We start from the raw sequence: 14,159 nt of genomic DNA on the forward strand, positions 1-14,159 counted from the left end.
TTGAAACCTGGTTTCTACTCCCTCAATGTCAGCGTCTCCGATGGGAAGTTCAGCGTATGGGCCGGGGTGAAGGTTCATGTGTGGAAACCCACCCAGCAGGCCCTGGACGCTGGGCTCACTCTGCAATTGGCTGGGCTTTCCCCGGAGGAGTTCCTGGGGGACCACTGGAGAGGCCTCCAAAGGGGCCTCAGCACGGCCCTGGGTATAGCCAGGCAAGACCTCCACCTGGTGAGCCTACAGCAGCAACCCAACTCCCTGGTCCTGGAGGTTCTGCTGCTATGGAGGCCGCATGGTGGAACTGTAGAACCGTTACCAACCAACCAGCTGGCAGGGATCATCGCTGACATAGAAGACTCATTGGGACTGAGTGTTCTCAAGGTGCATCATAATGGGTGTCTAGGGACAGAATGCCCTCCTAGAGGATGCAGGAACTCAGTCCAGATGAGAGGGGAGAGGCTGAGCCACTACGCCACAGCCAGGGCCGGCTTCATCACTCCACAACACACCTGGGAGAGTGTCTGCCCCTGCAACGGTAGGTGTACTGGGAGCATGTCTGGCCTTGCAACGGTAGGTGTAACTTGTGTGAGATGTGCCTGAGACGTGAACAATTGCATTAACTCTACAAGTCAATGCCTAGGCTTTGGTTTAGTGGGCTAACGCGTACTTTTAGCACACAGTAGACCCTGGGTTTGAACCCTATCAGTCAAATAGTCTCCTACCTCTCTATGATCACAGTAGAAGCCTGAAGTCACCCCCTTCATGATCTAACTCACTTCACATTCCTATGGGGATTAGCTGGGTGCAGGTGGCAGCTAGGGCCTCCAGCATAGTACTAGTGATTATCTTGTTGTAGTGGGTCTTCTTAGTTACTGTTGTCTGTCTGGCAGACATATTTAGTGGAGGTATTCCATTGAGGTTATCGCCTCTTTATTTAGACTATTTTAGCTAAACCCAAAGCCTCAACAAACCTAATGTCTATAGGAAAGCGACATGGAAGATCTGAGGCTGAAATATAATACATGAGAAGAATTTGGGGGATTTTGTCTGTTTCAATCAAGCAGATTTGATTATGAGAACAAATTTGAGTGACTATTCCTAATTTGACGGCCGGATCGTCATCCAAAATAAGTGCTTTGAATATTAAGCCTACATGTTAATTAGACATGTTCTACAAATCATATTTAACAGTTACACTGTTTTTCAACTTCAGAGTCTGCTGTGAGTTTTGACGGGACGGGCTATCTGAAATACCTGTATCAGACGGATCAGGAGGAGGAGAATCGAAACTTCCGTCTCTCTCTGCGCATCAAGACCTTCCAGCAACAAGGCGTTGTCATGAATACCAATGCAACCAACTGGGGGAGCTTGAAGGTATTGTAAAGCTCACATGCATTCATTATTATCAGAGATGAAAAAACACACATTGTTATTTGCTTTTTTGTAATCTCTCGTAATCTCATCCAATCGGTTCCATTTGAGTTATAGCCCATTTTACATCATTGCTTTACAGTATCATACATACAATGATAATACACAGCATTGTTATCAGAGATCATAAAAGCAACATATTGCTTTTCCTTGGCAGTCGCCCCCCCCCCACCTGTACTGCAGCAGTTTACATATGCCCTAATCTAAAAATGCCTGATTGCATATCAGAGGGCTGAGTTTATCCGGAAGAGAACATTTCCGAGTGGATTCCAGGCTCAAATCATACTGGTTTCTTATCATAGTATTTACTCTGCTGGTTTTGTCTGTGTCGGTTGATCAATGGGACTTTTAACTGATCCAACCATGTTGTGGTGAGGACTGTCTCTATCTTCATGTCCCTGTTTCCATCCATTTTTTCATAGCCTGGTCCCAGATCTGTTTTCAGCATTGACGAACTCAATACTCTGAGTTTAAATTTTTAAAAAGGACCAGCACATCCTTCAGACACTTCTGGAATTTAAATTTAAGTGTTGGCAAGACATGTAAAAAAAAAGAAGAAAAGAATCAGATCTGGTACCGAGGCAAATTCTTGCTGGGGTTTGGAATGTTGAACTAGAGTCAGTTTTGTGCTGATGTAGGTTAACCACAGAGTTTAAAGGGAATATTAAATGATTGTATATTCTGATGAGAGGGATAAAGAATCCTCAGTGCTCAGATGAAACTCCTTGACACACATGCAACACATCTCCCAATGGATTTCTCTTCATTTGTGTGGCATTGAATACATATAGATAGAATATGACATTTGTTCACTCATCAAAAGTAGCGTTCACTTTTTCCATGCTTAGGCCTATTTCTGTGTTTTACATTCCAGGAACATCGGGCCTTTTAATTGTAAGAACATTGCTACAAAAGGAATTGCTAAACATGGTTATTCAAGAATTTATTTTCAGTTTCTTTCCTCCCCCTTTACTTCACACCGGCTTCATCAGAAGATACGACACGATTCATGTGTTTCCCTTGAGAGTAAGGCTTCACAGCACCTTGAACAAATTCTGATCAATTCCCAAATCTCATCAATATTCTGACCTAAAGGAAAATGGGAGCAGCAGGCACATACATCCTTCAGAAACTTCTGAAATGGAAATTAAGTTTAGGACCTACTCACCGATCACCGGCTAAATCTTTTTCATGTATTCCATATCTTTTAAGTAAATTACCTTTGAAATGGAATGGATTTTTCCCATTTGAACCAAAGCGCCTGTGCAGAAAGAAGAAAAGGTGACATGTCAAATAAAACCACTGTGGCCTTTCACATTAGTGATAGCTTAGATCTATTATTATCAAGGAGAAGCATGCTAGAAAGACACTGTAAAGATGCAGATCACAGTGACTGTGGAGGACACCCTCTGATCATAATCATCTCCCACGGGGAGCTAGTAGTGCACTACCCCATTAGGGCTCTGGTAAAAAGTAGTGTACTACCCCATTAGGGCTCTGGTAAAAAGTAGTGTACTACCCCATTAGGGCTCTGGTAAAAAGTAGTGCACTACCCCATTAGGGCTCTGGTAAAAAGTAGTGTACTACCCCATTAGGGCTCTGGTAAAAAGTAGTGCACAACCCCATTAGGGCTCTGGTAAAAAGTAGTGCACTACCCCATTAGGGCTCTGGTAAAAAGTAGTGCACTACCCCATAGGGCTCTGGTAAAAAGTAGTACACTACCCCATTAGGGCTCTGGTAAAAAGTAGTGCACTACCCCATTAGGGCTCTGGTAAAAAGTAGTGCACTACCCCATTAGGGCTCTGGTAAAAAGTAGTGCACTACCCCATTAGGGCTCTGGTAAAAAGTAGTGTACTACCCCATTAGGGCTCTGGTAAAAAGTAGTGCACTACCCCATTAGGGCTCTGGTAAAAAGTAGTGCACTACCCCATTAGGGCTCTGGTAAAAAGTAGTGTACTACCCCATTAGGGCTCTGGTAAAAAGTAGTGCACAACCCCATTAGGGCTCTGGTAAAAAGTAGTGCACTACCCCATTAGGGCTCTGGTAAAAAGTAGTGCACTACCCCATAGGGCTCTGGTAAAAAGTAGTACACTACCCCATTAGGGCTCTGGTAAAAAGTAGTGCACTACCCCATTAGGGCTCTGGTAAAAAGTAGTGCACTACCCCATTAGGGCTCTGGTAAAAAGTAGTGCACTACCCCATTAGGGCTCTGGTAAAAAGTAGTGTACTACCCCATTAGGGCTCTGGTAAAAAGTAGTGCACTACCCCATAGGGTTCTGGTAAAAAGTAGTGCACTACCCCATTAGGGCTCTGGTAAAAAGTAGTGCACTACCCCATAGGGCTCTGGTAAAAAGTAGTGCACTACCCCATAGGGCTCTGGTAAAAAGTAGTGCACTACCCTACTAGGGCTCTGGTAAAAAGTAGTGCACTACCCCATTAGGGCTCTGGTAAAAAGTAGTGCACTACCCCATTAGGGCTCTGGTAAAAAGTAGTGCACTACCCCATAGGGCTCTGGTAAAAAGTAGTGCACTACCCCATAGGGCTCTGGTAAAAAGGCTGAGCTGTACGTTAGGCAGTCCATAGCTCCTCTCTCCAAAACAACAGAGGGAAGGGGATCCGTTAATTTCCATGTTAGCTCCATGCTAGCAGCCCAACGACCTAGCAGCTCAGCAGCCAAGCATTGTGCTAGTTCAACATGTCCACAAAACCCTCAGAAGAGGCTGATGCAGTAGTTACAGTAATATGGAAAAGAGCAAACAAAGCAATAAAAAACCCATTATTCAGCAGTTCATCAATCAGTTGGTGTGTGTAAGTGTGTGCTACGGTGTTGAAGCTAGGCTTGGCTCTCTCATCCCTCCAGAGTTTTGGGAGGGAGGGTGGACAATGAGCCTGTCATAGCGGATGTAATCAATGTCCCCAAGTGCTCTGGCAGCTTTCATGACTGGGATAAATTATTTCCTCTTCTGGCGCACAGCTTCAGGATTGTCCTCTTTGACTAATTCTAAAATTCTTGGGTCTTTCCAGAACAGTTACCTTGTACTTGAACCTCAGGAACTTGACCACGATCGGTCTGGGGCCTGTCACCTGGGCCGGTGGTGGGGTTCCAGTCCCATCTTCAGTTTTTCTGAGATCATTTCCAATCACTTTGTCCTCAGACTCAATCCAGGTCTCATGTGATTCCGTCCACAACAATGTTGTGTTCCGCCTTGATTGTCCCTTGAGATAATCGGATTTCTCCGTCATGGTTATCATGGATTCACATACAGAAATGATGTCCTCTCTTAAGGACTGTTGCTGTCATCTTGCTGTTCTCCTGATTAAAGTCATCGAGCTGACCCTGGGAGACTGCAAGCTGTTCTCCAGATCCTGGACCTCTGGTCAGGTCCATTCTTTTATTAGTTGAATCCACCAGTTTTTGGACAAAACACTTGGAGCGATATTCTTGTTGTTGTAACAACTGCTTGTAGAACAATTTTTGTTTAAAAGATCCTTCACCTGTGATAGAGAGACACCACTGTCCTCAACAGTACTCCCACCAGCTTTGGTCTTTGTTATGGTAGCAATGTAAGCAACACTGAATCCAAGATGGCGTAGCAGTCAGATGTCCTTTGTCCTCGTCTTGTCCCGTGTATATATATTTTATATATTTTTCTTCGCATATCTTTTTATATATATATTCTTTTCTTCTTAAAAACTCAACTTCAAAACATTCTCCTGCAACCCACCTCACCAAATGTGGTGCGGATCTGTTTTTTTTTTCTTCCTCAAAAGTATTATTCACCTCGTTTCCGAAATCTACAACAGAAGCTAACCAGAAGTTAGCCAGCTCACAAGCTAACGTTAGTAGTTCAGCTAACCACAGCTAGCGCTCATCAGCTATCCTTTAGCTCGGAAAACTATTGCCAGTTTTGTACAACGCGACTCAGACCAGAGCATACCAGACCTATTTTCTCTCCATATCCCCGGATTTTTACCTCAAGCTCTGGACATTTACACCTGGATCTTGCAGCTAACTAGCTGCTATCCGAGTGACTATCGGCTAACATCAATTCCGGAGCAAACACCAATTATCCCGGAACTAGCCAGCTGAAGAGTTCCATCAGCCACTCCTGGGCTACAATCACCTATCCGGACCCGTTTTACTGCCGATGCGGAGCCCCACCGGGCATTCACGACTGGGATACCGACGTTATCTGCCCGAGGGAGTATTTCAACCGGCCCCTCCATCGCGACGTAACCTGAACGTCCATATACTGACTGCGGCCCGCTAATCGTTAGCTGTCTCGAGCATATCGGCTGCTATCTGAACAGGTCTATCGAACAATCTTCTTAGGCCACTATAACTATTTTGACAATTGGATTGGTCCCCTCTACCACACGGAACCCCACTAATCTACCGACGGAATTGCAGGGCGTGGCTAAAAACAGACCTCCATCTTCTGCTAGCTTGCTACCCATGACTAGCTGTCTGAATCACGAAGCTAGCACCAGTTAGCAAACACAATTCTACAACTCACAACCTCTCTTTCGCCACCGCCATCCGGCTTGGATTCTCTGTCGACACGACCACGTCTGGTCTGCAGACAAATACCCCATCCGCTGTGCCCTCAACCGGCCTCCGTCTGAGCAGACCCCCTCCGTCTGAGCAGACCACCCCCCCGGGCTACTAACTTTAAACGCCACGGTCTAGCTCAGTGGAGGCCTCACTACTCCATCTACGGCTGCCCCCTGGACACTATGATCACTTGGCTACATAGCTGATGCCTGCTTGACTGTCCATTACTTCACGGTACTCCATTCTGTTTATTTGTGTTTTATCTGTCGGCTCTGTGCCTTAACTCAGGATCTGTGTGTAGTTAATCCGACCCTCTCTGCCCAGTCGTCGCCATTTTTACCTTCTGTTGCTGTGTTAGCTGACTAGCTGCTGTTATCTCACCTGCTGTTTTAGCTAGCTCTCCCAATCATGACCTGCAATCACTTTATGCCTTATTGTATGTCTCTCTCAAATATCAATATGCCTTGCATACTGTTGTTCAGGCTAGTTATCATTGTTTTGGTTTGCAATGGACCCCGTAGTTCCACTCTCCGTACCTCTGATACCTCCTTTGTCCCACCCCCCACACATGCGGTGACCGCACCCATTGAGACCAGCATGTCCAGAGATACAACCTCTCTTATCATCACCCAGTGCCTGGGCTTGCCTCCGCTGTACCCGTGCCCCACCATACCCTGGTCTGCACATTATGCCCAGAATCTATTCTACCACGCCCATAAATCTGCTCCTTTTATTCCTTGTCCCCAACGCTCTAGGCGGCCAGTTTTGATAGCCTTTAGCCGCACCCTCATCCTACTACTCCTCTGTTCCTCGGGTGATGTGGAGGTAAACCCAGGCCCTGCATGTCCCCAGTCACCCTCATTTGTTGACTTCTGTGATCGAAAAAGCCTTGGCCTCATGCATGTCAACATCAGAAGCCTCCTCCCTAAGTTTGCCTTACTCACCGCTTTAGCACACTCTGCCAACCCTGATGTCCTTGCCGTGTCTGAATCCTGGCTTAGGAAGGCCACCAAAAACTCTGAGATTTCCATACCCAACTATAACACTTTCCGTCAAGATAGAACTGCCAAAGGGGGAGGAGTTGCAATCTACTGCAGAGATAGCCTGCAAAGTTCTGTCATACTTTCCAAGTCTATGCCCAAACAGTTCGAACTTCTAATTTTAAAAATTAATCTCTCCAGAAATAAGTCTCTCACTGTTGCCGCCTGCTACCGACCCCCCTCAGCTCCCAGCTGTGCCCTGGACACCATCTGTGAATTGATCGCTCCCCATCTAGCTTCAGAGTTTGTTCTGTTAGGTGACCTAAACTGGGATATGCTTAACACCCCGGCAGTCCTACAATCTAAGCTTGATGCCCTCAATCTCACACAAATCATCAAGGAACCCACCAGGTACAACCCTAAATCCGTAAACATGGGCACCCTAATAGACATTATCCTGACCAACTTGCCCTCCAAATACACCTCTGCTGTCTTCAATCAAGATCTCAGCGATCACTGCCTCATTGCCTGTATCCGCCACGGGTCCACGGTCAAACGACCACCCCTCATCACTGTCAAACGCTCCCTGAAACACTTCTGCGAGCAGGCCTTTCTAATCGACCTGGCCCGGGTACCCTGGAAGGATATTGACCTCATCCCGTCAGTTGAGGATGCCTGGTCATTCTTTAAAAGTTACTTCCTCAACATATTAGACGAGCATGCTCCGTTCAAAAAATGCAGAACCAAGAACAGATATAGCCCTTGGTTCACTCCAGACCTGACTGCCCTCGACCAGCACAAAAACATCCTGTGGCGAACTGCAATAGCATCGAAGAGCCCCCGTGATATGCAACTGTTCAGGGAAGTCAGGAACCAATACACGCAGTCAGTCAGGAAAGCAAAGGCCAGCTTTTTCAAGCAGAAATTTGCATCCTGTAGCTCTAACTCCAAAAAGTTCTGGGATACTGTAAAGTCCATGGAAAACAAGAGCACCTCCTCCCAGCTGCCCACTGCACTGAGGCTAGATAACACGGTCACCACTGATAAGTCCGTGATAATCGAAAACTTCAACAAACATTTCTCAATGGCTGGCCATGCGTTCCACCTGGCGACTCCAACCTTGGCCAACAGCCCCGCCCCCCCCGCTGCTACTCGCCCAAGCCTCCCCAGCTTCTCCTTTACCCATATCCAGATAGCAGATGTTCTGAAAGAGCTGGAAAACCTGGACCCATACAAATCAGCTGGGCTTGACAATCTGGACTCCCTATTTCTGAAACTGTCCACCGCCATTGTCGCACCCCCTATTACCAGCCTGTTCAACCTCTCCTTCGTATCATCTCTCCTGAGATCCCCAAGGATTGGAAAGCTGCCGCTGTCATCCCCCTCTTCAAAGGGGGAGACACCCTGGACCCAAACTGTTACAGACCTATATCCATCCTGCCCTGCCTAGCTAAGGTCTTCGAAAGCCAAGTCAACAAACAGATCACTGACCATCTCGAATCCCACCGTACCTTCTCCGCTGTGCAATCCGGTTTCCGAGCCGGTCACGGGTGCACCTCAGCCACGCTCAAGGTACTAAACGATATCATAACCGCCATCGATAAAAGACATTACTGTGCAGCCGTCTTCATCGACCTGGCCAAGGCTTTCGACTCTGTCAATCACCATATTCTTATCGGCAGACTCAATCGCCTCGGTTTTTCTAATGACTGCCTTGCCTGGTTCACCAACTACTTTGCAGACAGAGTTCAGTGTGTCAAATCGGAGGGCATGTTGTCCGGTCCTCTGGCAGTCTCTTTGGGGGTACCACAGGGTTCAATTCTTGGGCCGACTCTTTTCTCTGTATACATCAATGATGTTGCTCTTGCTGCGGGCGATTCCCTGATCCACCTCTACGCAGACGACACCATTCTGTACACTTCCGGCCCTTCCCTGGACACTGTGCTATCTAACCTCCAAACGAGCTTCAATGCCATACAACACTCCTTCCGTGGCCTCCAACTGCTCTTAAATGCTAGTAAAACCAAATGCATGCTTTTCAACCGTTCGCTGCCTGCACCCGCACGCCCGACTAGCATCACCACCCTGGACGGTTCCGACCTAGAACATGTGGACATCTATAAGTACCTAGGTGTCTGGCTAGACTGCAAACTCTCCTTCCAGACTCATATCAAACATCTCCAATCCAAAATCAAATCTAGAGTCGGCTTTCTATTCCGGAACAAAGCCTCCTTCACTCACGCCGCCAAACTTACCCTAGTAAAACTGACTATCCTACCGATCCTCGACTTCGGCGATGTCATCTACAAAATAGCTTCCAATACTCTACTCAGCAAACTGGATGCAGTTTATCACAGTGCCATCCGTTTTGTTACTAAAGCACCTTATACGACCTACCACTGCGACCTGTATGCCCTAGTCGGCTGGCCCTCGCTACATGTTCGTCGTCAGACCCACTGGCTCCAGGTCATCTACAAGGCTATGGTAGGTAAAGTGCCGCCTTATCTCAGTTCACTGGTCACGATGGCTACACCCACCCGTAGCACGCGCTCCAGCAGGTGTATCTCACTGATCATCCCTAAAGCCAAAACCTAATTTGGACGCCTTTCCTTCCAGTTCTCTGCTGCCTGCGACTGGAACGAATTGCAAAAATCTCTGAAGTTGGAGACTTTTATCTCCCTCAACAACTTTAAAAATCTGCTATCCGAGCAGCTAACCGATCGCTGCAGCTGTACATAGTCCATCTGTAAACTACCCACCCAATTTACCTACCTCACCCCCATACTGCTTTTATTTATTTACTTTTCTGCTCTTTTGCACACCAGTATCTCTTCTTGCACATGATCATCTGATGATTTATCACTCCAGTGTTAATCTGCTAAATTGTAATTATTCGATTTATTGCCTACCTCATGCCTTTTGCACACATTGTATATAGATTCTCTTTTTCCTACCATGTTATTGACTTGTTTATTGTTTACTCCATGTGTAACTCTGTGTTGTTGTCTGTTCACACTGCTATGCTTTATCTTGGCCAGGTCGCAGTTGCAAATGAGAACTTGTTCTCAACTAGCCTACCTGGTTAAATAAAGGTGAAATAAAAAATAAATAAAAAAACCTCCGCAGTTCCAGACAGGGCAGGTCGCAGGGCACAGGGCAGGTCACAGGGCAGGTCACAGGGCAGGTCGCAGGGCAGGTCGCAGGGCAGGTCGCAGGGCAGGTCACAGGGCAAGTTGCAGGGCAGGTCGCAGGGCAGGTCGCAGGGCAGGTCACAGGGCAGGTCACAGGGCGGGTCACAGGGCAGGTCACAGGGCAGTACGCAGGGCAGGTCACAGGGCAGGTCGCAGGGCAGGTCGCAGGGCAGGTCCCAGGGCAGGTCACAGGGCAGGTCGCAGGGCAGGTCACAGGGCAGGTCGCAGGTCACAGGGCAGGTCACAGGGCAGGTCGCAGGGCAGGTCGCAGGGCAGGTCGCAGGGCAGGTCACAAGGCAGGTCGCAGGGCAGGTCACAGGGCAGGTCGCAGGGCAGGTCGCAAGGCAGGTCGCAGGGCAGGTCGCAGGGCAGGTCACAGGGCAGGTCGCAGGGCAGGTCGCAGGGCAGGTCGCAGGGCAGGTCGCAGGGCAGGTCGCAGGGCAGGTCACAGGGCAGGTCGCAGGGCAGATCGCAGGTCGCAGGGCAGGTCGCAGGGCAGGTCACAGGGCAGGTCACAGGGCGGGTCACAGGGCAGGTCGCAGGTCACAGGGCAGGTCACAGGGCAGGTCGCAGGGCAGGTCGCAGGTCACAGGGCAGGTCACAGGGCAGGTCGCAGGGCAGGTCACAGGGCAGGTCACAGGGCAGGTCGCAGGGCAGGTCACAGGGCAGGTCGCAGGGCAGGTCGCAGGGCAGGTCGCAGGGCAGGTCGCAGGGCAGGTCACAGGGCAGGTCACAGGGCAGGTCGCAGGGCAGGTCACAGGGCAGGTCACAGGGCAGGTCACAGGGCAGGTCACAGGGCAGGTCACAGGGCAGGTCGCAGGGCAGGTCACAGGGCAGGTCACAGGTCACAGGGCAGGTCACAGGGCAGGTCGCAGGGCAGGTCGCAGGGCAGGTCGCAGGGCACAGGGCAGGTCGCAAGGCAGGTCACAGGGCAGGTCACAGGGCAGGTCGCAGGGCAGGTCACAGGGCAGGTCACAGGGCAGGTCGCAGGGCAGGTCGCAGGGCAGGTCACAGGGCAGGTCACAGGGCAGGTCGCAGGGCAGGTCGCAGGGCAGGTCGCAGGTCGCAGGGCAGGTCCCAGGGCAGGTCACAGGGCAGGTCGCAGGGCACAGGGCAGGTCACAGGGCAGGTAGCAGGGCACAGGGCAGGTCACAGGGCAGGTCACAGGGCAGGTCACAGGGCAGGTCACAGGGCAGGTCGCAGGGCAGGTCGCAGTGCAGGTCACAGGGCAGGTCACAGGGCAGGTCGCAGGGCAGGTCGCAGTGCAGGTCACAGGGCAGGTCACAGGGCAGGTCACAGGGCAGGTCACAGGGCAGATGGAAACAGCAATAAACAGCAGGGATTCAAACAGTCACACTCCCGGGACAATCTGTGGTACTAGCCTCAAGGGCTGTGGGCTGAGTACACCCTGCTAAGGAAACCTCGCTAGCTTGATAGCTAGCTAACGATAGTTAGAAGCTAAGCTAGAATTTGCACCAATGAGGGAAAAATTTGCACCAATGAGCGAAATTGACCTGATAATGTTGGGTTGGAGATGGCGATAACGATAGGTTGGAACGGCTGAGATGGAGATAATGTCGGGTTGGAACGGCTGAGATGGAGATAATGTCGGGTTGGAACGCCTGAGATGGCGATAATGTCGGGTTGGAACGGCTGAGATGGCGATAATGTCGGGTTGGAATGGCTGAGATGGAGATAATGTCGGGTTGGAATGGCTGAGATGGTGATAATGTCAGGTTGGAACTGTTGAGATGGAGATAATGTCGGGTTGGAATGGCTGAGATGGCGATAATGTCGGGTTGGAACGGCTGAGATGGCGATAATGTCGGGTTGGACCGGCTGAGATGGAGATAATGTCGGGTTGGAATGGCTGAGATGGCGATAATGTCAGGTTGGAACGCCTGAGATGGAGATAATGTCGGGTTGGAACGGCTGAGATGGCGATAATGTCGGGTTGGAATGGCTGAGATGGAGATAATGTCGGGTTGGAACGGCTGAGATGGAGATAATGTCGGGTTGGAACGGCTGAGATGGAGATAATGTCGGGTTGGAATGGCTGAGATGGAGATAATGTCGGGTTGGAATGGCTGGGATGGCGATAATGTCGGGTTGGAATGGCTGGGATGGCGATAATGTCGGGTTGGAATGGCTGGGATGGCGATAATGTCAGGTTGGAGATGGCGATAACGATAGGTTGGAATGGCTGAGATGGCGATAATGTCAGGTTGGAACGGCTGAGATGGCGATAATGTCGGGTTGGAACGGCTGGGATGGCGATAATGTCAGGTTGGAACGGCTGAGATGGAAATAATGTCGGGTTGGAACGGCTGAGATTGCGATAATGTCAGGTTGGAACGGCTGAGATGGAGATAATGTCAGGTTGGAACGGCTGAGATGGCGCTAATGTCGGATTGGAACGGCTGAGATGGAGATAATGTCAGGTTGGAACGGCTGAGATGGAGATAATGTCGGGTTGGACTGGCTGAGATGGAGATAATGTTGGGTTGGAATGGCTGAGATGGCGATAATGTCGGGTTGGAATGGCTGAGATGGCGATAATGTCGGGTTGGAACGGCTGAGATGGAGATAATGTTGGGTTGGAATGGCTGAGATGGCGATAATGTCAGGTTGGAACGGAAACTCTATTTCCAGTTTAAACTAATGATCTGCCAAATGTATCAAAACTACATCGATGTGTTGTGTTGTAGTCCACTGTCTCTACTTCAGACTGGGGAATAAAAGTTTACGAACAGTGAACACTGTTATATTATCTGCTACAGATGATGGATAATTGTACCAGCGTGTGTATGAACAGTGTTCTATTATCTTCTACAGCTGATGGGTGGAGAGTTGAGGTTCATGTACCTCTGTGGCAACACGCTCCCGGGTTCCATGCGTATCCACACGGCCCCAGTGGTGTCAGACGGGCGGTGGCACAACGTCCTTCTGGAGGTCAACGGCACCATCCTCAGACTCACCCTGGACCACATTCACTCAGCCCAGGTCGTGCTCTCTAAACCCTGCCATCTGATGCAGCCTCATGGGGCTCTGATCCTCGCTGGCCCCCCTGGTCCTGGTTCTTCTCCCACCACCACCCCCACCACCACCACCACCTCTACAGAGACCCAGGCCAGGGCCCAGACCCAAGCACAAGGCTTGGTGGGCTGCCTGGAGGGTATGGAGCTGAATGGGGAGCCCATCAGGACAGAAGAGAATAAGGAGTGGAATGGTCCTGGGAGGAGGAGGGTGTTTGGGGTCTACCAGTGCTGTGTCAACCAGGTCAGGATAAACAGCTGTGACAGTAACCCCTGTCTGAATGGAGGAACCTGTGAGGAGGAATCAAATGGAGGTCAGTTTCTTAAACTTGGCATACTATATCACTCCCAAATAGTGTCAACCTCTAAAAACAACACAAATAGCATACTGTAAGCCTCTACCCACCTCATTCAAGGTCAAGGTCAGGGTTAAGTTAACCGTGTTAACAACTCATGATTTGTGCGGTAATGAAGTCACAGGCATCCCGTGGTAAAGGCATGTAATCATATAGTATAGGGTGAGGGTGAGAGAGAGAGGACTATGTTCCATCCTGGCATCTGTGTGTGTTTACCACTGTATCATACACGTAATGCACCTCCAAGCTAAATGGAACAGGAAATGCAAAGGATTCTCTCCAAGGAAGTTTGGAGGCCCTGTGTTTCCCATTCTGCCCATTACATTACAATGCTAAACACCCACCGTCTGTAATCAAAAGATAAGAAACATTTGTAGAGAAAATGTTCTCAAATGTTTTGCAATGTCATTGTGATGTTTGTCATTGTGATGTTTGTCATTGTGATGTTTGTCTACAACACGTGGCAACAAAGCCTACAGGTTTTGTGATGTAGTATATCTACAGTATACTTAAGGTACATTATCTATCATCCCTTCAACAACAGAGTTTCACCTCTACGAGGATATTCAGTCACCAATATGAGAATACAATGTTGAACAAACTACAGTGGTTGA

General features: G+C 49.1%; 1 protein-coding gene across 1 annotated transcript in view; it reads left to right on the plus strand.

The window, feature by feature from the left end:
• The window catches only part of fat2 (FAT atypical cadherin 2), an 80,480-nt gene that overhangs the window by 55,260 nt on the left and 11,061 nt on the right, over window positions 1–14,159 (plus strand). Inside the window, exons 22-24 of the mRNA XM_055888275.1 lie at window positions 1–532; window positions 1,211–1,371; window positions 12,990–13,503. The exon at window positions 1–532 is cut by the window's left edge and continues 309 nt beyond it. Of these exons, the coding sequence (XP_055744250.1) occupies window positions 1–532; window positions 1,211–1,371; window positions 12,990–13,503 (1,207 nt within the window). The remainder of the gene's footprint in view (window positions 533–1,210; window positions 1,372–12,989; window positions 13,504–14,159) is intronic.

This window comes from Salvelinus fontinalis, chromosome 29 (genome assembly GCF_029448725.1).
Source record: "Salvelinus fontinalis isolate EN_2023a chromosome 29, ASM2944872v1, whole genome shotgun sequence".
Lineage (NCBI taxonomy): Eukaryota > Metazoa > Chordata > Actinopteri > Salmoniformes > Salmonidae > Salvelinus > Salvelinus fontinalis.